Source organism: Argopecten irradians, chromosome 8 (genome assembly GCF_041381155.1).
Source record: "Argopecten irradians isolate NY chromosome 8, Ai_NY, whole genome shotgun sequence".
Lineage (NCBI taxonomy): Eukaryota > Metazoa > Mollusca > Bivalvia > Pectinida > Pectinidae > Argopecten > Argopecten irradians.
Window position 1 is genome coordinate 17085641 of NC_091141.1, and position 27007 is coordinate 17112647.

Genomic DNA, 27007 nt, shown 5'->3' on the forward strand with positions numbered 1-27007 from the left:
TGTTTGTGTAGAAATATGTACATTGACTGACTAGTGTACTTCATAGTGAACCTCATTTATACACCTGTTTATGTTATGATGCGTTACTGCAGCAAATATTATTTAGAAAATATGTAGGAAATAAGATTAAGCACAACCACTCAACCATATTTTAGTGAAATTTTGTTGGCAACAAGAGCAATGAAATATGTGTTTACTGCATATTTAGTTACAATATAATGCTTATTATATGTTACTGAGATTTGTTCTGAGGATGAAGGCCATTTGTGGGGATCTGATGAAGTACATGCTATGTATATACTGCATTTGCCATAATTAGCACCCCTTTCCCTATAATTGCCCTCTCCTTATGTGGATAGGGAATTGAAGTTGTTTAAATGCCTCCATCTCATGGATTTAATAATGTTTTTTAACATATATATGATGCCTCTGACATCAACGCTACAGTATCCCATATTACATGAACTTGCGAGTCTTTTACATGTGAATCACGACATGATAAAGGTTAAAGTTTAAAACGCATATGTATGTTTACTGTAACAGATAATGTGTCGTGAGTACAGAAAGAGTTATGATATGGCTGATGTTTTCCGTCCACAACTTACATTTGGTACACTAATAAATGCATTCCCCTACCCCCCCCCCCATTCCCCTTTTGTTACAATTTCTGTTTCTAAGTGCCATGGGTGCTAATTACAGCGATTACGGTATATATAATAATAATCTGTCCAGACATCTCTAGTTATATCACAAATAAAAAATGGGATTGATCAAAGCCACTGGAATACTGGATGGTGCCTTTCATATAAAAATAACTTCAAAGAAATGTTCTGGTTTATGAAATTTGGTGTAATTTCCTAACACATAACATCATGTTTTATGTTCAGACATGATTGGCACATTTTGAAAGAGACAAAGTCTTTATTGTAAGTTACATACTAAGATTTGACAGATAGTTGTGTCTATAACAAATTCATATGTATGGTAAATTGATTAATGCTGTCATTTATAAACATGTTTCTCTGAAATAGGAGAACATGATTCTTCAGTAATACTTGAAACAAATGACGTACTGGTAACATTGATCTTGGCATATCACATTCCCCATAACTGTAACTTACTGGTTAATATGGTGTATTGAGTGTCCTGTATTTGATTCCACCCTGTGTGCTAGCTGTGTTTAGTTTTATCTATCGAGTGGCAATTCAAACTTTAAATTAAGACTTTATAAGGTTACATGAACGTCTATGTTTTCAATGTAAGTATTTCTCAAGTGCTATCTTAAAATCCACTTAACCAATATGCAGTAATCAGAATTGTATAGTATTCAAGTGACCAGGCTATACAGAACTCTTATAAATATAGAAAGTTACGGAATAAATGGAGAGTTTCAAAATTAACAAAGCACTGAACTATAGGGCATGTATTGTAATCAAGTAAACTGTCAATGATTATAACAATTTCGCTGTTTGAAATGATTTGTTTCCGTACACAGGGCTTTTGCTATGTCATACCATATATATTATTATGATAAACTTCCTCTATAGAAAGATGCTGTGTAATAAAAAAAAAATACCAAGCTTGGATATAAACAGACAATTCATACATGTGTATATACATATATATATAAGATCCAGGCATCTGTAGTAAAATGAGCAATAGTCATTCACACACATTGAAAATATAGAAATTACAGGATATAAGCTACGTATCATGTGTATTTACCAACACAAGGAAAGGGGCTGATTTCACGGCCAAAAGTGCTACCTTGAGCTGCCAGGTAATTGTGTACACCTGTTGTTAATTAAACTATTGGCCTTTCAGAAACCCCCAATTAATGTTGCCTAGTGTATTATCTGTGGGGAGGGCTACATGGTACTGTAGGGATGTTGGTTTGTTATTATTGGTCTTTTACAGGGAAAGGTAGGTCATGTGTTGGCTGTAAATTAGTAAAGACAGGTAATAGGGAAATGGTCAGAGTTTTCTGAGTGAGAGATGGGTATGGTGCTAGGACTTGAAGTAAAACGGTTGTCTTAGAAAGGGTGAAGATGAGAAAAGAGAGAGAATTGTAAGACAGTTGGAGGAGAAGTTATGAGACAAAGAAGGGCATACTGAAACAACAGCAGAAGGGATGAAGAGATATTGTGAAATAAGCTGAGATGCTGAAGAAATAGAAATATATAACAGTATGGAGACACATTGGGGTAGGGAGATGAAATATACAGAGAGGGGTTATAATGTTGGTAAGACTTGGAGAGGTCATGATTAGAGTGAGACCAGAAGGGTTGGGATTAAAAAATAAGATAGTTATGGAATGAGAGACATTGGAGTGAGATGATAAGACATATTGATATGGATCATAAGACCATACAAACAGCAGGGGGCAGTTCATTTGAGTATAGGGGAAAGGGTTTGTGAGACAGAGTGAGAGTAATAAACACAGGACTGGTAAGTGGGGAAGGAAGAAAAACAAGAGTATGGGGTGCAATAGAGGGAAAGGGGTGGAAATGTGAGAGAAGAGGATCTCCCTAGGGTGGTGGAGGGAGACGATTGAGTAAAAGGATGGGAAGCCAAACAAGAGGGATCGGGGTCTGACAGAAGGGGGTAAAGGGATAAGGAAATGTTTCCCAGACAACACAAAGGCTGATTTAGCACATAATTATCTCTTGTTTAAAACTACACAGGGAACACTTAAAGCCTTGAAAACTAAAAACAGTAGCAGAAGATAATGATATAATGACTGTTCTGTATGTCAGTATGTATTGTGTGGTTAGGAGGCTCCACATGGTAATACTTCATGTTGTAGAAAAGGGGGGGTGGGTGGTAGAACCAACCTCAGGAAATATCAAGGGTGATTGTACAATCACAACATGCAAAGGAGACATACATACACATCACGTACTTGGTTCATCTGTTAATTATTGTCAACTAAACCGGTTCACCTTTACTGAGGCTTCATCAGGACACAAAACTTAAAATTTGCTCTTATCATACATAAAATGAATTTACTGTTTTGATTGTTAATTGTGCTGTGTAGAATAATGTCACAAGTTTCGCCCTTACTGTGGGCTTCTTAGGGACAAATTACAGTGTGTGTTTAAAGTACTAAAAAAGAGGATCCCAATGTATTACGACGTCATCAACAAGAGATAGTATAGCCTGGTGTAATGGTACCTACCTACTTTACCTCATATTGTGATACAGGAGAGGCTCTCAATGCATGACACGTTAACGTTACATAATCATGTACACACTGTATGTTAAAACGAGATCTTAACCCGTTTGTTTGGTATCTACATCCGAGTTCAGCCAAAAACAAGAGATGTTAGTCCTAGTAAGGACTTGCCAAGTACACAGTAACATTATATAAATGGTTGTTATTTCTAATGGCATCCAAAAACATTCATAAATGATCACCTATTAAGTTGTTTGAAATATTCCAGTCAACTAGTGTGATTTAAATAATCATATTTAATCTGAAAGAGTCCTAGCATCTTCCGATTTCTGGAGATATGTCATGAACAATACATAATATGGCGTCTCTTCTTTTAGGGAGGAACGATCATATAATGGTAGGGGTTGAATATGACCATAGAGAGATATTCAGATTGCTCATATGTAACTGATTGGATTCAGCCATGCATACAATGAAAATATGAGACTTGATGCTTTGGTTGTTGATGGTGGCGGCCCCACTGTGAGTTGGATGCTTTGGTTGTTGATGGTGGCGGCCCCACTGTGAGTTATACCAGGCCGCTATTGATTGTTCAGTGTTATATATCAAATAGGTCCACACATCCTATCACAAACAAACCCATAGAGATTCTCAGTTTCATCAGATCTTTGTCATTGATTAACAATGTGTCTGCAAAAATGCTAACTCAGCAAAAATTTTCAATGTCAATCTCAGAATTTCACAATTTATTGGTCACAGACGCTCACCACTATCAGATGCATATTTACATGAGAGAATGTTTCAATGATTTACATTACAGTATAAATAACATTCAGTTGATTTAATCCTCAATAACATGAAACTAAAAATTCATAAATTGCTCACGTGATAAACAACATGTAACAATGTCCTAACTTTTTAATTTGTGTCTCAAAGAGAACAAAAGGGTAGGAGGAGGGCTTATGTTAGCCTTGATGTTGGCATTGGTGCCTTCGTTTGCAGTTAAGCTTTATATAAAAATGTCAATTTGTTGTGTTCCAAAAAAACAGACATTTATATTTGCATCAATAAATGATTATAAATGTCTTGGAATGGGGAAATTTTCATAATTTCGAGAGGCCTAAGTGTACTTGGGTTAAAGTTCTTGAGTAAGTGTTCAAATACTGTTGTTCTTTTTTTGAGTATTTGCAATCACTAACAGGGAGGAAACGCAGGATTTTCAAGAGGCCCCTTTGGACAAGTAATGACTGTTGGAGGCGAGCTTAGCTATTCTCAAAACAAAAAATATAAACTGGTTTTACTTGTAATGTGATCAATCCTCTGTTTGTATTAGTGTAACACACTTACCATTACAAATTGACCATCACATAAATATATATGTTATCAACATTAACAATTACGTATGTATTGTGTATTACAGGTATCCAAGCTGGTCATTCTCCATGAAGAAGCAGAAGATGGTAACGCTATGCCAGACCTGGCCATGCCAGTCCAGACAGTCAAACTGGCCGTCGATAATCTGGTCAAGGTATGGACTTTGTTGTCAATCTTTTCCTCACTCCTAACTCCTTATTAAATCTTATAACTGCACATATAAACGTTTATATATTGGTATGAAAAGCATAACTAGCATACATATTATTCATGGTTGAATCCAAAACAGTCATCAGATTTTCTAATTTTCGCATTGTTTTTTTATGATATTTGCCCTCTTAAAGTTAAATGCCACCGTATTGCACCGGCCGCTAGCTTTAGGTTAATCTTTATGATATAGTTGACTTATCCTAGAACTGGGAAGGCCATTCGTGCACTGTTGATTCTTGATCTGTAAATGTAGTATATATATATAGCCACTATACTTATAAATACCTGTTTAGGACTAAACAAGCAGACAAATTGATGATGAGCTGACTTTTAGGTCCTTTATGATGAACACTAATGTTAAGGTTCAGATCGGTTATGGTTGTAAAGGTTTAAAGATGCTCCACCGTTGACAAATGGTATTTTTTCACTATCAAAAACGGCAGCAGACGATTTAGTATTTTTCTTCAGTTACAAAAGTTACTTACTTTACACCATTACCGCCGAAAAGTTTGAGCTTCTAATTTCACTTCAAGTTAAAATAAAAAAAAAAAAATTAATTGCATCCCGAAAAAATTCCATAGCACTATATCCTATATGGAATGAAGTACTGATTGCGCTTGACCCAAAGGCAAAATAAATTATTTTATATTATTTTTTGTGTTAATTAGACTTATGCATACACAATTAAACACTAATTATTGTTCAAATGATGAATATCATTTATACTGTCGGCGATGGAGCATCTTTAATGTATATGGGACAAAATTAAACATTAGGTAAATTTTCTTATCCATTATTTGATATGAAGATATAATGTTGTTTTCTAGGTCGGGTACGACACCATCAACAGTAGTGAGGACCAGATTCTAAAACAGGACATGCCACCCGCCCTCAATAGAGTAGAGGAAGCATCCTTACTTCTCCTACAGGCCTCACAGCTCCTCCGGACAGATCCTTACTCTGCTCCCGCCCGCAAAAAACTTATAGAGGGATCTAGAGGTAATTAAGGGCTAAAAAAACTTATGGAGGGATCTAGAGATAAGAGCTATGTAAATTGATGATGATATGATTATGTGTTATTAAAAAATAATAAAACATTCTTATCCAAGATTTCCTTAATATCAATAATATCGTCAGGTCAGACAAGTGTTTATTATTAATGAGTTAAACATGTGAGTGATACCGGCCCTCGTGGGCTCTTGTTTTTAAAATGAATTCACAAAGCTTCAATATTTTACAAATATTCATGTTTTATGCACTAGGTATTTTACAAGGGACATCTGCCTTGCTGTTAGCATTTGATGAATCAGAAGTGAGAAAAATCATCCGTGTATGTAAAAATGTGTTAGAGTACTTGGCTATAGTGGAGGTTGTGGACAGAATGGAGGATCTCGTCACATATGTCAAAGTAAGTACAAAGTCAATCGTCACGTATGTCAAGGTAAATGTCAAACTCCAGAAAAAAGACACAAGATGACATTGAGTTTATTTTGTCTTGACCATGCTTTTCCATCTAATTGACAATGTTACATCTTGTAATTGTCAAAACAATCTGTTGAAAAAGAAGAAAAAAATATATCAGTACCAAAATCATAATGAAAAATTGAATTGTTAAATTGGTACTTTTGTTTACGTGTTAATAGGACTTTAACCAAACCAACTGAACTAAATCTTACTTGAAAAGATTAAACAACCAATCTGTCTGTATCCTGATCAATGAAGCATCATAACTGTATCAGATCTGTGTTTAACAACCATATTTGTGAGATAAAACATAATCTTGATGTTTTCAGAATTTAAGTCCAGTCCTCACCACGATGGCCAAACAAGTGGATGGCCGTGAGAAGGAACTGACTCACCAGGTCCACAGAGAGATGCTGTGTCATTCTCTAGATCAGGTCAAAAATCTCACCCCTGTCGTCATTAGTGGAATTAAAATTTACATCACAGCCAAAGGTAAGATAATCAATGTCATAGCACCCTTTTATCCATTCAGTTTGGACTTACTGATGTTATGAAAACCCTAAATGAACTGGTGGTCTGTACTGATGTGATTCTGTTAAATAATTGTAATTCCTCACAATACACTTGACATTGTAATACTTACATTATGCTTTATGTTGTTATTTCTTACAATACTCTTCACATTGTAATTTCTTACATTACACTTCACATTGTAACTCCTTACAACACATTTACATTGTAATTCATAACTATATACTTAACATTTTAAATCCTTACAAATACACTTCGCATTGTATTTCCTAGCAATATACTTAACTTTTTAAATCCTTACAATACACTTCACATTGTATTTCCTAGCAATATACTTAACATTTTAAATCCTTACAATACTATAAACACTATATCTTATAATTCCTTATACAGAAAACTACACAATGCCCCAGCAAGTTGCTGATGCTCAGACCAACAGAGACTACATGGTGAAGAAGATGAGGGATGAAATCCATGAAATTATCCGGGTCCTGCAGCTGACCACATACGATGAAGAAGAATGGGATGCCGATGATTTAGCTGTTATGAGGAAACTCCAGAGCGCCATTGACCAGAAAATCAAACCAGCGAATGATTGGTTGGCAGACCCGACTGCTCTCGTTGGTAGTGCCGGTAGGTGGAGATAACTCCAGTTTGTATTCCATCCTTATGAACGTGACTTGTATAATTGATTGAAAATATATATTGGTATATTCCAGATTAAAAATCATTAACTAGTCATTAAAAATAGGGTTAAAAGGAAAAACAAAACAAAGTAGTTCTGGTAGGTGGAGATGACTCCAGTATACAATCTTGTTGAATATTTAACAATTGATTCTGTTATTTTCCTGAAACAAATTCTTTGTTATTTTGTGTACATCAATATTTGTGATTAAGATATGAAATTATCATGATTGACCAGAAAGCATTTCATTATGTCACATGACCAGAAAGCATTTCATTATGTCACAAATGTTCAAAGTTTACATTAAGCAACAGTTGTTATTATGAAGAGATAGCTAAAATTTATCATCAAATTGCATACTAGGAGACAAATCACTGCATCAGATTCTGGAGGACTCCCGGCGTGTAGCAGACAGATGTACTGATCCAGAGGACAGAGATAGGATATTGAAGAACGTTGGGGACATGGAATCCATGGCTAATGCTCTCTCAGAGCTCAGGCAGCAGGGCAAGGTAAGTAGGGTTGTATACATAGACCCAGGGCTTGAACATCTTTATTAAAAGCATGTGGAAAAAGAAAGAATAATTGGAATAATGTTAGTCACATACTACTACCAAAAGCTTATACATTTAAGGTATTTCGTGTGTCTTGAGTTCAGTACCTAACTCGATTTGCCCTCTTCTACTTCTAGAAGATTGCATCTGTTCACTTAAATTGTTGCTCTTCTGCTTCTGAAAGCTCTCCATCTATATGCTGGAAGATCTTCTGAGAAGACTTCTCTTCTTAGAAGCGTGCAAATCGAGTTGATCTGTGATGTTGGATTGTTCTTTAGTGGAAGAGACTTTAGATATAAGATGTGGTGTTTACAGGGTAGCAGTCCACAAGCTATGTCTTTAGCCCGTCAGATCCAAAGTAAACTACACGAACTACAGCAGCAGACCCAGAATGCCATCGTGAAGAGTGAGAGATCTGGTATACGTCGTCCCGCACCGACTGTTGAGGGAAAGGTAGAACAGGCTAGTAGGTGGCTTGCCCATCCTGGCATGGACGACCGTGGACTCGGTAAGTGGCATGAACGACTGCAGACTTGGTAAGGATAGCAATATCTGCCAAATCTGTCAATCATTTAATACAGCACTACTCACAAGGATTTATTCCATGGCTCCCAAGGAAATCCCCAGAATTATTTTCTGAAATTTCAGAATGAAATATTCCTTTGTAAGACATTAAGAGATACTTCCCTTCTTAAAACTTAAGTATTATTGGTTATCCTGTATAGGTTAAAATACAATTTTAGAGCAATTTTCATCTCATGCTATAGCCTAGATAGTTTAAGGGTGTGTACTGGTATACTGGAGAATAATTGTAGGAGAAGAACTTTTCTTGTGGAATATTTTCAAATGAAATTTTTTTGTTGATTTAAACATTTGTTATCCAATGTTTTTGTAAGTATTAAAAACATAAGAAACAAATAAGTGATATTGATATGTCTGGATTTTGATGTATTTATGTAACATTATATATCAATTCATTTATAACATAATTTGATTGATACAGGAGAGCAAGCTACGCGTATGATAGTAGCAGAGGGGCGTCGGGTAGCAGATTCGTGCCCAGGACCTCAGCGCTCAGATTTGATGAGGCTATGTGACGAGACAGAGATACTTACTAATCAGCTATCAGATCTGATACGGAAAGGACAGGTATATCAGAATAATAAAATAGAAGTATAGAGGGGTAAGTACAATTTACCGTCGGTAAGTCCCACCTTCCAGTGTTTATGACATCATAAAAATCATGCCAAATGACGACGTCATAGTCACTGGATGGTGGGACGAATCAACGGTAAATTGTACTTAACTCATGTCGTTTAGAGATCTCGAAACCCCCATATTTTCAGGGTTCATGTACCAATGAACCCTGGTTGAGTTCTTTGGACTTTTTTGCTTCAATGATCATCAGATCTTACAAATAAAGTAATAAATCTGACATCAAGAACAGCAATCTGTCAGTAGCTTTTAATTTATTTGACAGTAATAATTGGATTGAGTCATACTTTATATTCTGTATGTAACATTGTTGAAAAGTTAAAGGGAGGCAACATTATTAAATGTTAGTTGTTTTTGATTGGGAAAAGTATTCAGATATCAATTTTAGAATGAAATGATGAATTAAAACCTCCCTTGAATCTACTAGTATGATGTGGAAATGTTGAACTTAAATCACCACTACATGTTGAATTCCAGGGAGATAGTCCTCAGGCAAAGGCACTGGCTAAAGCTCTGACTGAAAAACTCCATGCTCTCAAGTATAAAATACAGGAGGCATTGGTTAGTCAGGTAAGTCAATGACAATGTCAAACAAGGTCACTCTCCAGTAAACTAAAAAGAAATGCAGGTAAAAATTAACTATTTAACAATAACCTGGATGTTATTGCAAAAATATATTGCTACAAACTGTAAACATTTATTGAAAAATTCTATATATTTAAAAAATGAAAAAATTAAAATAGTGATAAATAAATAAAAGATGTGAAATGATTTGTTTTCTTCCTTCTGTAGGTTGCTGATGATTTTATCGACATCTCCATGCCTCTGAAGAACCTGACTGATGCTGCTCTGGCTCCCTTAGGTAGGTTGTGGTAGCTTAAATAACTAATCACTGCATTTGAACAGAAATGACTAGAATAAAATTGAGGAGAGAAAAACGGGAGAGGGTTGATTGTATAATGTCAGAACGATCTTTGTTAACAGGAACTCCAGGTCGTGATGCTAACTTTGCTGACAAGGCAAGACAGTTTGAGGACCACTCTTCCAAACTAGCTGACACTGCCAACATGGTGGCTACCAAAGGAGGATGTAGGAACAAGAAAACTGTAGAGGCCATCTTTAAATCATCAGCACAGGTAAGATATCAAAGTCATCAGCACAGGTAAGATCTTCAAATCATCAATACAGGTAAGATCTTCAAATCATCAATACAGGTAAGATCTCAATATCATCAGCACAGGTAAGATCTCAAAATCATCAGCACAGGTAAGATCTTCAAATCATCAATACAGGTAAGATCTCAATATCATCAGCACAGGTAAGATCTCAAAATAATCAGCACAGGTAAGATCTACAAATCATCAGCACAGGTAAGATCTTCAAATCATCAGCACAGGTAAGATCTTCAAATCACCAGCACAGTAAGATCTTCAAATCATCAGTACAGGTAAGATCTCAAAATCAACAGCACAGGTAAGATCTTTAAATCGTCACACACAGGTAAGATCTTCAAAATCGTCACACACAGGTAAGACCTTCAAATCATTAGCACAGGTAAGAACTTCAAATTGTCACACACAGGTGAGATAAATGATCAGTGCATGTAAGATAAACCATCAACACAGGTATAAATATAGTAGTCCATACATAATTTGTAGATACTGAATAAACTATTAATACAATGGTAATCATTAGCAATGGCTGTCAGAGAAATCTTAAAACAGCTTTTATAACTTTTTTGATAAAAAATTTCCCTTGGAATTTTTTTTAGATGAATAGGGAACATATGATGCATTCAAAAATGTTCATAATGATTTACTATCAAATATTGAATTTAGCTTATAGAGATTGAGTTTAAGACATTTTTGTTATCGATTACAGGTGAATGATCTGACTCCCCAAGTAGTTACAGCGGCGAGGATTGTACTTGCTGACCCTAACAACGCTGCTGCCCGCGATCACTTTGATCTGATGAAGAAACAATGGACAGACAACATGGAACAACTGAGAGGTCTGGTGGACGAGGCAGTAGATACACCAGCTCATCTCAAGGCTGTCGGTATGTAGTGTAATTAGGATAATACCTGATATAATGATTTGGTGTAGAATTTGACAAGTAGAACAGGATATTCATGTTATTGCTGACTGAACACTGATAAACTTCCAAATACTAGTTCTCCAAAGAGAGAATATATATAAACATTAAATAGTAAAGATATCCCTTCCACAAATTTTCAGCCTCTTGGCCATCTTCAGGTACATAGAACACTGATAGTTGATGAGATAAAACCAAGTAAGAGAGCTGTGTGGTTTGTAAACAGACACATTTATCAGATTCCAGAATTTACATGGATTTTGTAGTGTCCTGTAAAATGTAGACAGCGTTAATGCATCACTATGTTTGGGTTGACTGGAGTGATGTTTCCACAGGGGTTTCCATGCTGTTATTTGAGTTCCACTGGGCTGATCACACTCAAACTTCATATAGACCTTCCTTACGTCCATGTTCTAGCTTAGGATTGACTTTCAGGTCAAAAGTTAAGGTCACTGTTACCATAAATAGGGGGAAACTATGATGTTGTATTTGTATTTTTGTTGATCCCAGATTGATTACATATTGTACATATTTATTCATTCATTCAGATTGATATTTTTCTCATTTCACAACAAGTTGGATCATTTTGTTGAAAGATCAGCGAGTCTTCAATAGACACAATATAGATAAAACAATTGTCAAAGTTCATGTATTGATACGTTTTCTAACTTTATTAATGAACAATTTCAGAGGAGGCAATTTTACGAGACACCGACCGTGTAGAGGATGGCATTAGAACAAATGATCCAGCTAAAATGGTAATGAATGGCTCCAACATCGCCCGACGGGCCAACCGTGTTCTTCAGGTGGCTCACACCGAGGCTGAGAACAGTGAGGACCCACAATTTGTAGATCAAGTCAATCGGGCTGCAGAAAACTTAAAGTCAAGTGAGTTTAACAGGAATTAAACACATATTAAATTGATCTTGTAAATTAGTAGTTTTATACAAATTATATATTTCTATAGCATAACATCTGTAAGTTAGTTATTGAGTTAAACATTTAAATTTTCTTTCTAAAAATGTTAAATTCAAAAATATTTTCAAGAAATGAAAATAAAAATAAAAGCAAGTCTGAAATTGAATTATTGATCATCTGTTAAAAAAAAAAAGAATAAAAAATTGCTTTCAAAGAAGTAACAATAACACAGAGTAATTTGGCACATTTTATATTGTATTTCCATCGCATTTTATATTGTATTTCCTTCACATTTTATATTGTATTTCCTTCACATTTCCTTCACATTTTATATTGTATTTCCTTCACATTTTATATTGTATTTCCTTCACATTTTACATTGTTTTTCCTTCACATTTTATATTGTATTTCCCTCATATGTTATATTGTATTTCCTTCACATTTTATATTGTATTTCCTTCACATTTTATATTGTATTTCCTTCACATTTTATATTGTATTTCCTTCACATTTTATATTGTATTTCCTTCACATTTTATATTGTATTTCCTTCACATTTTATATTGTATTTCCTTCACATTTTATATTGTATTTCCTTCACATTTTATATTGTATTTCCTTCACATTTTATATTGTATTTCCTTCACATTTTATATTGTATTTCCTTCACATTTTATATTGTATTTCCTTCACATTTTATATTGTATTTCCTTCACATTTCCTTCACATTTTATATTGTATTTCCTTCACATTTCCTTCACATTTTATATTGTATTTCCTTCACATTTTTTTATTCTCACATTTTATATTTGTATTTCCTTCACATTTTATATGTATTTCCTTTTTTATTTCCTTCACATTTTATATTGTATTTCCTTCACATTTTATATTGTATTTCCTCACATTTTATATTGTATTTCCTTCACATTTTATATTGTATTTCCTTCACATTTTATATTGTATTTCCTTCACATTTTATATTGTATTTCCTTCACATTTTATATTGTATTTCCTTCACATTTTATATTGTATTTCCTTCACATTTTATATTGTATTTCCTTCACATTTTATATTGTATTTCCTTCACATTTTATATTGTATTTCCTTCACATTTTATATTGTATTTCCTTCACATTTTATATTGTATTTCCTTCACATTTTATATTGTATTTCCTTCACATTTTATATTGTATTTCCTTCACATTTTATATTGTATTTCCTTCACATTTTATATTGTATTTCCTTCACATTTTATATTGTATTTCCTTCACATTTTATATTGTATTTCCTTCACATTTTATATTGTATTTCCTTCACATTTTATATTGTATTTCCTTCACATTTTATATTGTATTTCCTTCACATTTTATATTGTATTTCCTTCACATTTTATATTGTATTTCCTTCACATTTTATATTGTATTTCCTTCACATTTTATATTGTATTTCCTTCACATTTTATATTGTATTTCCTTCACATTTTATATTGTATTTCCTTCACATTTTATATTGTATTTCCTTCACATTTTATATTGTATTTCCTTCACATTTTATATTGTATTTCCTTCACATTTTATTGTATTTCCTTCACATTTTATATTGTATTTCCTTCACATTTTATATTGTATTTCCTTCACATTTTATATTGTATTTCCTTCACATTTTATATTGTATTTCCTTCACATTTTATATTGTATTTCTTCATATTTTTATTTTATATTGTATTTCCTTCACATTTTATATTGTATTTCCTTCACATTTTATATTGTATTTCCTTCACATTTTATATTGTATTTCCTTCATATTTTATGTTGTATTTCCTTCACATTTTATATTGTATTTCCTTCACATTTTATATTGTATTTCCTTCACATTTTATATTGTATTTCCTTCACATTTTATATTGTATTTCCTTCACATTTTATATTGTATTTCCTTCACATTTTATATTGTATTTCCTTCACATTTTATATTGTATTTCCTTCACATTTTATATTGTATTTCCTTCACATTTTATATTGTATTTCCCTCATATTTTATATTGTATTTCCCTCATATTTTATGTTGTATTTCCTTCACATTTTATATTGTATTTCCTTCACATTTTATATTGTATTTCCTTCACATTTTATATTGTATTTCCTTCACATTTTATATTGTATTTCCTTCACATTTTATATTGTATTTCCCTCATATTTTATATTGTATTTCCTTCACATTTTATATTGTATTTCCTTCACATTTTATATTGTATTTCCTTCACATTTTATATTGTATTTCCTTCACATTTTATATTGTATTTCCTTCACATTTTTTCCTTCACATTTTATATTGTATTTCCTTCACATTTTATATTGTATTTCCTTCACATTTTATATTGTATTTCCTTCACATTTTATATTGTATTTCCTTCACATTTTTATACCTTCACATTTTATATGTTTATATTGTATTTCCTTTCATTCACATTTTATATTGTATTTCCTCCATTTTATTTGTATTTCCTCATATTTTATATTGTATTTCCCTCACATTTTATATTGACCTTCACATTTTATATTGTATTTCCTTCACATTTTATGTTGTATTTCCTTCACATTTTATATTGTATTTCCCTCATATTTTATATTGTATTTCCCTCATATTTTATGTTGTATTTCCTTCACATTTTATATTGTATTTCCTTCACATTTTTATACCTTCACATTTTATATTGTATTTCCCTCATATTTTATATTGTATTTCCTTCACATTTTTATTTCCTTCACATTTTATATTGTATTTCCTTCATATTTTATATTGTATTTCCTTCACATTTTATATTGTATTTCCTTCACATTTTATATTGTATTTCCCTCACATTTTATATTGTATTTCCTTCACATTTTATATTGTATTTCCTTCAATTTTATTTGTATTTCCTTCACATTTTATATTGTATTTCCTTCACATTTTATATTGTATTTCCTTCACATTTTATATTGTATTTCCTTCACATTTTATATTGTATTTCCTTCACATTTTATATTGTATTTCCTTCACATTTTATATTGTATTTCCTTCACATTTTATATTGTATTTCCTTCACATTTTATATTGTATTTCCCTCATATTTTATATTGTATTTCCTTCACATTTTTATACCTTCACATTTTATATTGTATTTCCTTCACATTTTATATTGTATTTCCTTCACATTTTATTTGTATTTCCTTCATTTGTACCTTCACATTTATTGTATTTCCTTCACATTTTATATTGTATTTTCCATTTTATTTTCATATTTTATATTGTATTTCCCTCATATTTTATATTGTATTTCCTTCACATTTTTACCTTCACATTTTATATGTATTTCCTTCACATTTTATGTTGTATTTCCTTCACATTTTATATTGTATTTCCCTCATATTTTATATTGTATTTCCTCATATTTATGTTGTATTTCCTTCACATTTTATATTGTATTTCCTTCACATTTTATATTGTATTTCCTTCAAAGGAATTTTTATCCAAACTTATATATACCTGTAGTTTATCACTGTGAAGTAACCAGTCAGTGTTTTCCATTCCACAGCGATTTCCCCAATGGTACAGAGTGCAAAAACTATGTCTATGAACCCACACGATGGTAAAGCTGTCAATGATTGGAGGAAGGACAACCAGAAAGTAAGACTAGACATCTACTAGTCACATCATAACCCTAGCTTGTAAAAACAAAACAAACAAATCAGTTTCGCATATACTTTTTGAAGAGTAATATTGACAGGTACAAGGAATAACATACTTTCTTTTATGTAAATCATATGAAATTAGGCATATACATGTAATACTCTTTGATTTTAATGATTTCACCAATAAATCCCAATATATTTGTGTAATAAAAAACTCTCTAATCCCAGTCTGTCTGGTTTATTTTTGGATTGCAGGAATTTTGAGACTATTTTTGTTTGATGACTATTTTGTTCTAAGACTTATTTATTCAATGATCAGTTTTAAATTGTAATTTTTGTCTTCACTGACAGCTCATATCAGCAGTTGGAGATGTACGAGATATATTCCGAGAGGAGCCAGGGTTTGATCAGTTCCCCCCTCCCCCACCAGATCTGTCACAGCTTCACATCACAGGTAAGCTTCCAGACTCCATATTTAACAAGTGCCTTCAAGGGTGAATAGGTTTTGATGTAGTGGAATATTTTTGTTGTCGAGAATTGTGTCGTTTTTATATGTTTACTACACTACACACATCTGTTAATGTATTTCAAATTTCAGCTGAAACGAGGAAGCTTCTGTTACTGAGAAAGCTGTTCATATCAATATTAATCTCTATATTTGACCTTATAAATTATCAGCTTGTGTTTTGAGAATATTTTTTTATAATAAATCTTGGTATAACTTTCGCTTTCACAGTAACAAAGAAGTTTAATATAATAATGTGGATATTTCATCCATTTTAATGTTTTCATAAATACACTTTTTATGAGGTCAAATATAGTACTGTTGAATCGCACATGATCATTCTAATCACATTAATTCTAAAAACTTCATATTTTTTGTTATAACACTACCAAATATCTAATTTAAACAAGTTGTATGGCATTAGTTATATATAATTACATAATTTTTGAAGTGTAGGGTTATATCACAATATTCACACTAAAAAACTAGCAGTATTCTTCAATGGATGTTCTAATTATTTTGATGTATTTAATGATTTAATTTTCATTGACTGTGTCTTACATAGTTATATTCTGTAAACTTGTATCTGCATCTTTTCTTATATTTTATACATATATATACATATATATATGTTTGTATTTGATGTTATGTGATGTGTCATTTGGTAGCGGTGAGAAACTTGGTGTGGTTGAACGGCTTTGATGTTTAGATGTTTTAGTGCTCAGAAATTTCTAGTTTTAATGCTTTTCCTATAGGAATTCTCAAAAGTTTGAGAGTTTAGTTTTTGAGTATTTGGAACTGGTAAGATTTTAAGAATTCTTGTTCTGGACTTAACTTTTAATCTTTCAGAATCATCAAGGGCCGTAATAGTTAAACACAAATGTTCAAAAGTCTTTAAAACTATAAACATGGATCATTCTCTTGAGGGATTTGATACATTTTATAGCAGATGTGGTGGACATCTCAAAAACGAAAAGGGAAAGTTACTCACTGTTTTCTCATTTAGTTCAAATAATATGGTCATAAGATGGTTCATGTGAAGATAATTGTACATTAGGAAGACAAATTCAAGTGTTTAATATGTTTCTTTATAAATCTCTAGTATATAAATGTTCACAATATGCCTTTGTGCTCTATATGTTGTTCAATAATAATTTTAAAGTATGGTATGTGTGTATGTAGACTATGTGTTATATAACATCAGTCATTAATCAATATATCCCATAATAATAATTATACCTGATTCTGCCATCAAATTGCCATGAAAATCATTTTAAATCTGTAGATACGTACTGTAGTTGCTTTTTCTGTGTTCAATTACAATTTTGTGAGTTTGTTTATATAAAATTGTTGTACCTGTCGCTGTGCACACCTGTAACGAGAGTTTGTTTTTGGTATACACATGTTGTAGGTTACACTTACTGTAATCATGTTGTAATATATGTACTCATAATAGATGTTTTCACCTGTATTTAGTATACCTACTATTGTGCGTATCTGTAACGTGAATTTATTTACACCTGTAGACCAATCCATGCCACCGCTGCCACCACCGCCAATCTGGCCTTCCCAGGAATTTAGCGAGATTTTCAATCTGGGCAGGCCACCAGCCTCCGCTTACAGTCCGACTAGCGCCACCTATAGCCCCGTAGTCGTAGATAGCCCACCAAATAGAAATATCTCGGCTAGAGGTAGCGAGTGTAATGATGCCTCGCATGGTTTTTACCCGCGTGAACCCTAAGATGTGAACACCTTTGTATGTTTCCCTTCGTTGTTACATCCAAGTTGTGTAGAAAGTTGTAACTCCAGACAATTAACATGTGGAAGTCTTAACAGTGATCTAACAGTTCACTAGAATTAAATGTGTGTGAAATGTTTAAACAATGTGGCTTGTAGAAATCAAAAGCTGTTTGATAATAATATTGAATTAAAACATTCCATCTATACATACAAATAACACCAGTAAGAAAACGTACAAATAACACCAGTAAGAAAGTTTGATAAAGATTTAGTATTTATAAGTATAATTGTATTAAATGGCAGTATAATAATGTAATTTCTAGGGTATGATATGATAGTGGGGAAAAAACATATCTATGCTAAGGGGATAGGAAGTTTGCATGTGTATTTGGTACAAATATGATGCATATATATGAAGAATTGAAGATTTAAAACTAAATGCATTAATATCAGTTAGCAAACAAGTTTTCCATTATATATTTCTTTTTGTTATTCGTGGATTTTCATGAGATGTACTTGAAAGAAAAGTTCTACCAATTAATATTGCAAAACCAATATTTATCTGAGAGTTAGGGTGAAAAATGAGTTAATTATTAGCATGCCAGATATTTTCTAGCCCATACATCTGATCTCAGCATTCAGAGTTTCAAAGTACTGTATTGGACCTGCTTCCTTATCTATTTGTTCGATACTTTTGTTCAAAGCATGTATTAGTCCATTCACAGAATTTCATCTGTTTAGAATGTTGGCGTAGATTATGTATCAAGTGTGTAACAAATAGCTTTTCATAATCCATTGTCATGATCAACAGTTTTAATTGGTGTTGTAAGTTTGAATGTAATGTCACAGTGAAGTGGTTTGCTTATTCATTTATTTTTGTTGGTAGCATGATAGCTGTGTTTTTTTGGAAATGGTATAGACTAATTCATTAGCAATTTCATTAAAGCTACCTTTCCGATTTTTTAAAATTTGATATTTTGTAGAGTTGAGTTATTAACTTCACATAACGCGGGTCTATGTCCTAATTGCCGCGCGGTAGTGACTTTGACTGCGTCAGACGGCAAAACAGCGAAATGAATCTCCACTGTTATCGTACATTAGACAGGAAATCATGCATATGTTTGATGTTGTAACCTCATCTTAAGCCATCGATTATTTCTTTTGTTATTAATATTTTAAGATTTGCCAGGAAAGGTACTTTAATGAGTTTGATAACGTTGTATGGGACTAGTATCTCCAATGGTGATGGAATGATCGTAACTCATTGAAATTTTCACGATGAAATGACGTTAGCTTAGTGCAGGATATCATCTTTTGACGTCATTCCATCACCAATAGAAACAATAGTCCTGCACAAACGGGTATCGGTATCACGTCGTATATGAATGAGTCCCATTTTGTGTGTTTTTGAACTTTAATATAAAATTATTTTTCGTAAGCGTTTTGTTTCTTTTCAATTTGTGACACACTATGTTGTAACAGTCAAGATATTAATCATACGTTTAATGAACAGGTAACTAAATACATAAATTGTAGTGTGATTTGGTATTATCCTTATATATGTCACACATGCTATAGTGATGTTTGATGTGTTTGTGAACCTTTCCGTATAATTATATTGTTTAATTCATAACAACCATATAACCATATTTAATTTGTATCATAATAACTGAAGATATATATCACATTTACCTCAATAAGACAACTCATCTTTTTCATCCATTTTGAATGTTGTTTTGTACGAGTCGATCACCATGATATTTGTGTGTGAAATTATACTGTATAAATATATATCATCCATTTTATTTCTCCATTATGAATGTTGTATTATGGGAACTGTACGTCTGCTTGTCCTGTTTTCCCACAGTTCCAGATCAGTTTGCAGATGGATCCCACATGATGCCACAACCAGAAGGTACAACAAGAACAACCTATCCCACAATCCTTTTCACCTTCCCTCGACATTTCATCACATTTTATTTCATCACGTTTTGTTTTTTGTATGGAGGTCATCATGTAATACGTTGAGCTTATTAGTTATTTTGATTTTTCTTTCAATTTTCCATCAGTACCATGTTTTCTTTCTTAGTATTGCGCACCCTATTTTAAAATAAGTCCACATAACAATTATAATTTTAATATCTGATGCGTGATGCATCAGACTTTCCTAATAACACCCAAATTTCATTAATACTATCAGTAGAACCTATCTCTGTAGATTTATGTTTTAATATAATTTATATATGTGTTTTGCTCTAATACTTTGGACATAGTATTTATGACATCAGTAAATGCTGGAAGATATTTTGCTAGATACAGATTGTAAGTTTGTTGACATATAAGTGTTAGATATTATTATCAATGAGAAAAGTTTTTCCAATTATCAAATTATAAATAGAATATCTGTGACTGGGTGATAAAAGACGTTTCATTTTGTTGCTTTTTATAGACCGATGCTATCCTCATCAGTGTGAGTTGATATATCATACATCAATATCGTGTGTACAGTTCTGTAAATGGTCGTGTTGCATTCTGTGAAAATATAAATATCACACATCATATATATATATATATACTGGTAAAAGTGGTGTCTATATTACTACAATTAATATTAAATGCTGATGTTTGAGAAATCTTTGCATCTTTATTTAATTACTTGGTAGTTAGAAGTGCTTATGTCTTGACTTGTAGTGAAATGTTTGTTATTTTTTTGTTTGCTTTATTATGGTTACAGCGGTAACATCTAGGAAATTCAGTAAAAGTTTTCAAATAATTTTTGATTTTGTTGTACACTATAATGAGTTTAGTTGTTAGATAGGTGCTGGAACATTTTTAATGGCAACTGGCTAATGGGCTTCATTATTTGGGAATATATATCAAGAATCAATAGTTAAATTTTCAATTAATCAAAAAGCACATATAAAATATAGTTTTTTCAGCATTTGGTATTGTATTTGAAAGCTAAACAAAAGTCTTTTTTTTGTGAAAATTGCCTTAATTCATTTTCATTTGCTTCTATTTTCTTTGAATAAATAAGAATATAGTGCTTATGTTATATAAAAGAACATCAATTTAAAGGATACATGTACATGTATGTACATATAGGTAAGGGGAGATAACTATGTATATTGCTACATTACACTATAGAAATCCACTCTTGGTATTGAGCTTTCATGTATCAAAGACTATTTTGTCAAATTAGATGATGATATTCAGGATTCACTGACGAACTGGTGACTAGTTTAGACATTTAGTGAAATGTCTTTGATTATCCAAAAAAATTGATATATCATATTCAAAATAAGCAAAATATCTAGTGAATGAAAATTTAAGTGTGAAGGTTAGCTTAAGATATTTTAAAAGTGTGAATATGAGATTATTGTAAAGATTTGAAAAAAAATGGTTAAAAATGATTTGTTACCATTATGGTTTATTATAAATAACCTACTAATTCTTTATGTAATATATAAAGTCATATATGACATGAAAGTAGCCATGTACTCCATAACATAATTAGTACTCATGTTATACATGTATTTATAGTAACAGACATGAATGACCTTGACCTTTCAGCCACAATGAGACAACAGGAGGCCTACCCTGGCCAGTTTGCGCCCCAGGCACCCCCACCCCCGGTGCCTCCTCCCCCTCAGGATCCTTTCAGCTACTATGGCCGAGGTTGTCATGGAGAATTTTCTCTTTGTATTGGATTGATATTGGTTTTGGATTTGTTTCAGGAAATCTTGTGCATTGTCCACCTGTACTAATAAATCAGTCTTTCTGCCCTGTTTGCCTGCGGTTACAGAAAAATGTCAGATTTCTCCAAACAACCTTAAACTTTTTCTTATTTTGATAGATATATTTTCTGTTGTAAATTTGTCTAGGTTTGACAAAAGATTCTTATTTCACCGGTTCTTATTTCATATGCATGGGGAACTTGTGAAGAAGCCAAAAAAAAACCCAACCAAAAAAACACTTTTTTCTTTTTTTTTTAAATCTGTAATGCTTCTAGATGAAGTTTTCTTCATAATTGTTGAAATTTTATGGTCCCATACAAAATATATACAAAAATATAAATAAAAATCTTTCTAGAAGCCACAATTTTATTTCAGAATTCTGTGATCAATTGGTCACCCAATGATATTGTTTTGGCAATTTCTATGTGTATCTATTTAGCAAAATTTGAATTGTTTGGAGGAGTCTGGATTGAGGTTATAAAGTTTGATTTAGATGTGTAATAAGATGTATGTTTATAAACATATAGATGCCTGGTGTTGGATGTCATATGTTGATAACAATGCCTTTGTCAGGATTTTAATATTCTCTCTCATCTTTAACTCTTCTGTCTTCCCTTCAGTTCTATTGTCATCTCTTTTTCTTTTGCCTTCTTTGTATTTTCATCTGTTTCTTTTCTTCTTTTCTCAATTCTTATTTTATCTAATTTCCTCCTTTCTTCTATCTATTGTTATTTTGTTACATTGTGATTGTACTGGTTTATTGGTTATTGTTGATGTTCTTTCTTCATTTTTTGCTCTACCTTCCCTCTTCTAAATCAACATGCATATTTTGCGGACTGAACTTACTTTTCAAGACACTAGTAGTATATAAACTTCTGGCATTCTGATTTGTTTGCATCCTGATCAGGCTATTTACACTTGTAATACTCCTCTTGTAAATTAAGATTGCATTTAAGATGTTACTCTCTAACTCAATTTCTCAAATTATTCCTCTATATTGAAGAATTTATAAGCAACCAATTCTAGGTGATTAATAAAAACAAAATGAAATCAGAGGATAGTTTATAAGGTTGACATGGACTTGTTATGAAATTGTTATGATAATTTCAATAAGACATTTTACCCAGATATAGGAGAGAACCTGATCAGATTCCTCTATTAGAATAATAGTAGTATTATAAATGCAGTCTTTCCTTACATTCCCATGATAGCGAGTCTGATGAAGTCTCCTCACTAGAGATACAGCATGATTACCGACCTAGAGAGACGCCTAGCTGGACTACATTGGTGTAGAGATCAGGCTCATGTAGAATTTCTGGCTTTAATAATGGTCTTCTTATTTCTTTCTATTCCCTTACAAATTATTGGAACTCCAAAGATTTAAAAAAAAAAAAAAAAAAAATTACTTAGAGTAAAAACTTAAAAATAATTCGCATATTATTAAACATGCACCAGTTTAATCCTGAAAGGCGCCATACCTTCAATTACAGGAATGGATTGCAGAATGGTATTTTTTTGTATGAATGCCTCAATTTATTACATCCTAAAGTTTCAGGTATCTTGGTTGCTGATGTACAACATTGTAGTTCGTAGTTTCAATGTTTGAACTAATTAGCGAATGATTATAGTGTAGTATATGCATGTTTCAGAACTTCGTAACGCGTTGGCCAACAGATCGGCCGTATCTCCTAACAACAGAGCAGGTGACCTTGATGCACCTAATGTTTGTATCTCACTGTTGATTGGTGAAATGCACTGTCCAATCATTACCCTTCCCTACAATACACAACAATCCACTTCAATACGTTAATTGTTTCAACCTTAAAATTTAATATGTCAGAAATAGTATGTAATCATGTATGCTTAATTAAATTTTATCAGGTATATTGAAATTGAATATATTTGTATTTTCCAAGTCTTCTATATTCCTGAGTTAATTTTATGTAATATGGACTTAAAGGCGAATATATGCAACTTATGTTTCCCAAACAATATATAATAACATGAATATAAAGTACATTGTAAAATGTAAACTATAAGTACTAAAAAAAAAATTTTGGAGGGGTTGGGAGAGAAAGACACAAGAAAAAAAAAGATGTATCATGCTCAGTGTATGTTGGTAAATAAAATATTTTCTGCTTAACTTTTGGCAAAATCAAGAGGAAAGAGATAAAACAAAAAATAAATTTACCAAAATTTTGCGGTTATACCTACAATGTTTATAAGTGTGTATTTAAATTTACAGGTGCTTTGCCCCTAGATAGGAGTAACACAGCTCCTTACATGCAAAGTGGTTACCTGTGTTTCCCAGGTGATACCAGATAGTCTATATATATAACACGGATATAATTATATACCAAACATTTTATTTTACACCAATTATTCCGTCTTTGCATATTCCAGAGTTACCTCCCTTGCATTTAGGTATCTTTTGTGATGTCATTAGTTGTGAGTCACCTCGTTTTCTCTGAAAATTATGATGTTATGTTCACATACAAATGACGCCACAATCAATACCTATCAGCAAAGACAGATATCTCTGTCATATGTAAATACAGAATATGTATTTATCAGTTTCAGTCTGATCATTTTAATCTGGAGCTTTTGATTGAAAAAATTTTTTATTATATTTTTTCCGATTATTAGCCTCATATTATCAGACCATTTTTTTTTATTTTAAAATAATTATTATTTTATTGAACATTTTAATATGCTTATTAGCTCACCTGGTCCGAAGGACCAAGGTGAGCTTATGCCATACCGTGGCGTCCGGCATCCGTCGTCCGTCGTCCGTCGTCCGTCGTCCGTCGTCCGTCGTCCGTCCGTCCGTCCGTCCGTCAACAATCGACTTCTTCTCCATAACCGCTGGTCGGATTTCAACAAAATTTGACTGGTAGCATCCTTATGGGCTACTAACTGAAAATTGTACAAATGATGGGGCTGACCCCCCAGGGGCCTGAGAGGCGGGGCCAAAAGGGGTCAATTTGGCTATTTCCATATAAACGACTTCTTCTCTGAAACCAAGCATGGGATAGCACCCATAATGCAATGGTAGCATCCTTATAGGGTGGGGATTCAAAATTGTACAAATGATGGGGCTGACCCCCCGGGGGCCTGAGAGGCGGGGTCAAATGGGGTCAATTTGGCTATTTCCATATAAACGACTTCTTCTCTGAAACCAAGCATGGGATAGCACCCATAATGCAATGGTAGCATCCTTATAGGGTGGGGATTCAAAATTGTACAAATGATGGGGCTGACCCCCCGGGGGCCTGAGGGGCGGGGTCAAATGGGTCAATTTGGCTATTTCCATATAAACGACTTCTTCTCTGAAACTAAGCATGAGATAGCACTCATAATGCAATGGTAGTATCGTTATAGGGTAGGGATTAAAAATTGTACAAATGATGTGGCTGACCCCCCGGGGGCCTGAGGGGCGGGGTCAAATGGGGTCAATTTGGCTATTTCCATATAAACGACTTCTTCTCTGAAACCAAGCATTGGATAGCACCCATAATGCAATGGTAGCATCCTTATAGGGTGGGGATTCAAAATTGTACAAATGATGGGGCTGACCCCCCGGGGGCCTGAGGGGCGGTGTCAAATGGGGTCAATTTGGCTATTTCCATATAAACGACTTCTTCTCTGAAACTAAGCATGAGATAGCACTCATAATGCAATGGTAGTATCTTTATAGGTTGGGGATTCAAAATTGTACAAATGATGTGGCTGACCCCCCGGGGGCCTGAGGGGCGGGGTCAAAAGGGTTCAATTTGGCTCTTTCCATATAAACGACTTCTTCTCTGAAACCAAGCATGGGATAGCACCCATAATGCAATGATAGCATCCTTATAGGATGGGGATTCAAAATTGTACAAATGATGGGGCTGACCCCCAGGGGGCCTGAGGGGTGGGGTCAAAAGGGGCCAATTTGGCTATTTCCATATAAACGACTTCTTCTCTGAAACTAGGCATGGTATAGCACCCATAATGCAATGGTAGCATCTTTATAGGGTGGGGATTCAAAATTGTGCAAATGATGGGGCTGACCCCCAGGGGGCCTGAGGGGCGGGGTCAAAAGGGTTCAATTTGGCTCTTTCCATATAAACGACTTCTTCTCTGAAACTAAGCACGGTATAGCACCCATAATACAATGGTAGTATCCTTATAGTGTGGGGATTCAAAATTGTGCAAATGATAGGGCTAACCCCCCGGGGGCCTGAGGGGCGGGGTCAAAAGTGGTCAATTTCCATATAAATGACTTTTTCTCTGCAACTTAACATGGGATTACGCTCATAATGCAATGGTTACATCCTTATAGGGTTTGGATTCAAAATTTTGCAAATGATGGGGCTGACCCCCCGGGGGCCTGAAGGGTGGGGTCAAAAGGGGTCAATTTAGCTATTTCCATATAAACGACTTCTTCTCTGCAACTAAGAATGGAAGAGCACTTATAATGCAATGGTAGCATCCTTATAGGGTTGGGATTTGAAATTGTACAAATGATAGGGCTGACCCCCAGGGCCTTAGACGGCAATAGATGCGAGGTCAAAAGGTCAATTAGGCTACTATTTTCATATAAATTGCTTTGTCTCTGAACCTATGTATTGGATAGCATATTTGTATGGTATCAATAGCATCATTGTATGGTTGTGATTCAAAATTAAACTTTGGGAGTCAATTTGCTTATTTTTCTAATTGTCAGAGTCTTGTGATAATTACTAACAAAAAACCAGGTGAGCGATACAGGCCCTCTGGGCCTGCTTATCTTTTTTAAGCTATTATACTTAAAGCGCTTTTCATTAACCACTTTTTTTAGCTTTGCCTTTAACATTGTATCCATTACAATTATGGCAATTGCTATTGTGTATTCAACCTTCTATACAGAGGAACAACTAAAATCAACATATTACCCAAGATAGATTGACATACATAGATCATAATATCTGTTTGATAGTTCATCATCAGAATTGAATAAAAAGTCTTTGAAGTTAATTAAATGTTGAATCAATAATATTTATAGAGAAAGATTTTTCTTAAAGGCATTCATGAAAAAATGAGCCAGAATGGTTTTGAATTTTCCCCGTAGTTGGTGATTTTGAGATGATTTTGGATCCCTGCATGTGTACA

The 27007-nt window shown here is 33.2% G+C and overlaps 1 protein-coding gene across 18 annotated transcripts in view; it reads left to right on the forward strand.

Annotated features, from left to right (window-relative positions):
* Window positions 1-27007, forward strand: part of LOC138329525 (vinculin-like) — a 66820-nt gene that overhangs the window by 20732 nt on the left and 19081 nt on the right. For 2 of the 18 annotated variants that reach the window (XM_069276568.1, XM_069276570.1), the window contains exons 2-20: window positions 4596-4703; window positions 5587-5758; window positions 6022-6167; window positions 6553-6715; window positions 7148-7387; window positions 7803-7951; window positions 8309-8501; window positions 8997-9142; window positions 9686-9778; window positions 10001-10070; window positions 10193-10344; window positions 11090-11267; window positions 11994-12191; window positions 15799-15890; window positions 16247-16349; window positions 17927-18091; window positions 20008-20055; window positions 20590-20610; window positions 21714-21818. In XM_069276568.1, the coding sequence (XP_069132669.1) occupies window positions 4596-4703; window positions 5587-5758; window positions 6022-6167; window positions 6553-6715; window positions 7148-7387; window positions 7803-7951; window positions 8309-8501; window positions 8997-9142; window positions 9686-9778; window positions 10001-10070; window positions 10193-10344; window positions 11090-11267; window positions 11994-12191; window positions 15799-15890; window positions 16247-16349; window positions 17927-18091; window positions 20008-20055; window positions 20590-20610; window positions 21714-21818 (2542 nt within the window). The other 16 variants (XM_069276586.1, XM_069276569.1, XM_069276572.1 and 13 more) reach the window with 16 other exon arrangements.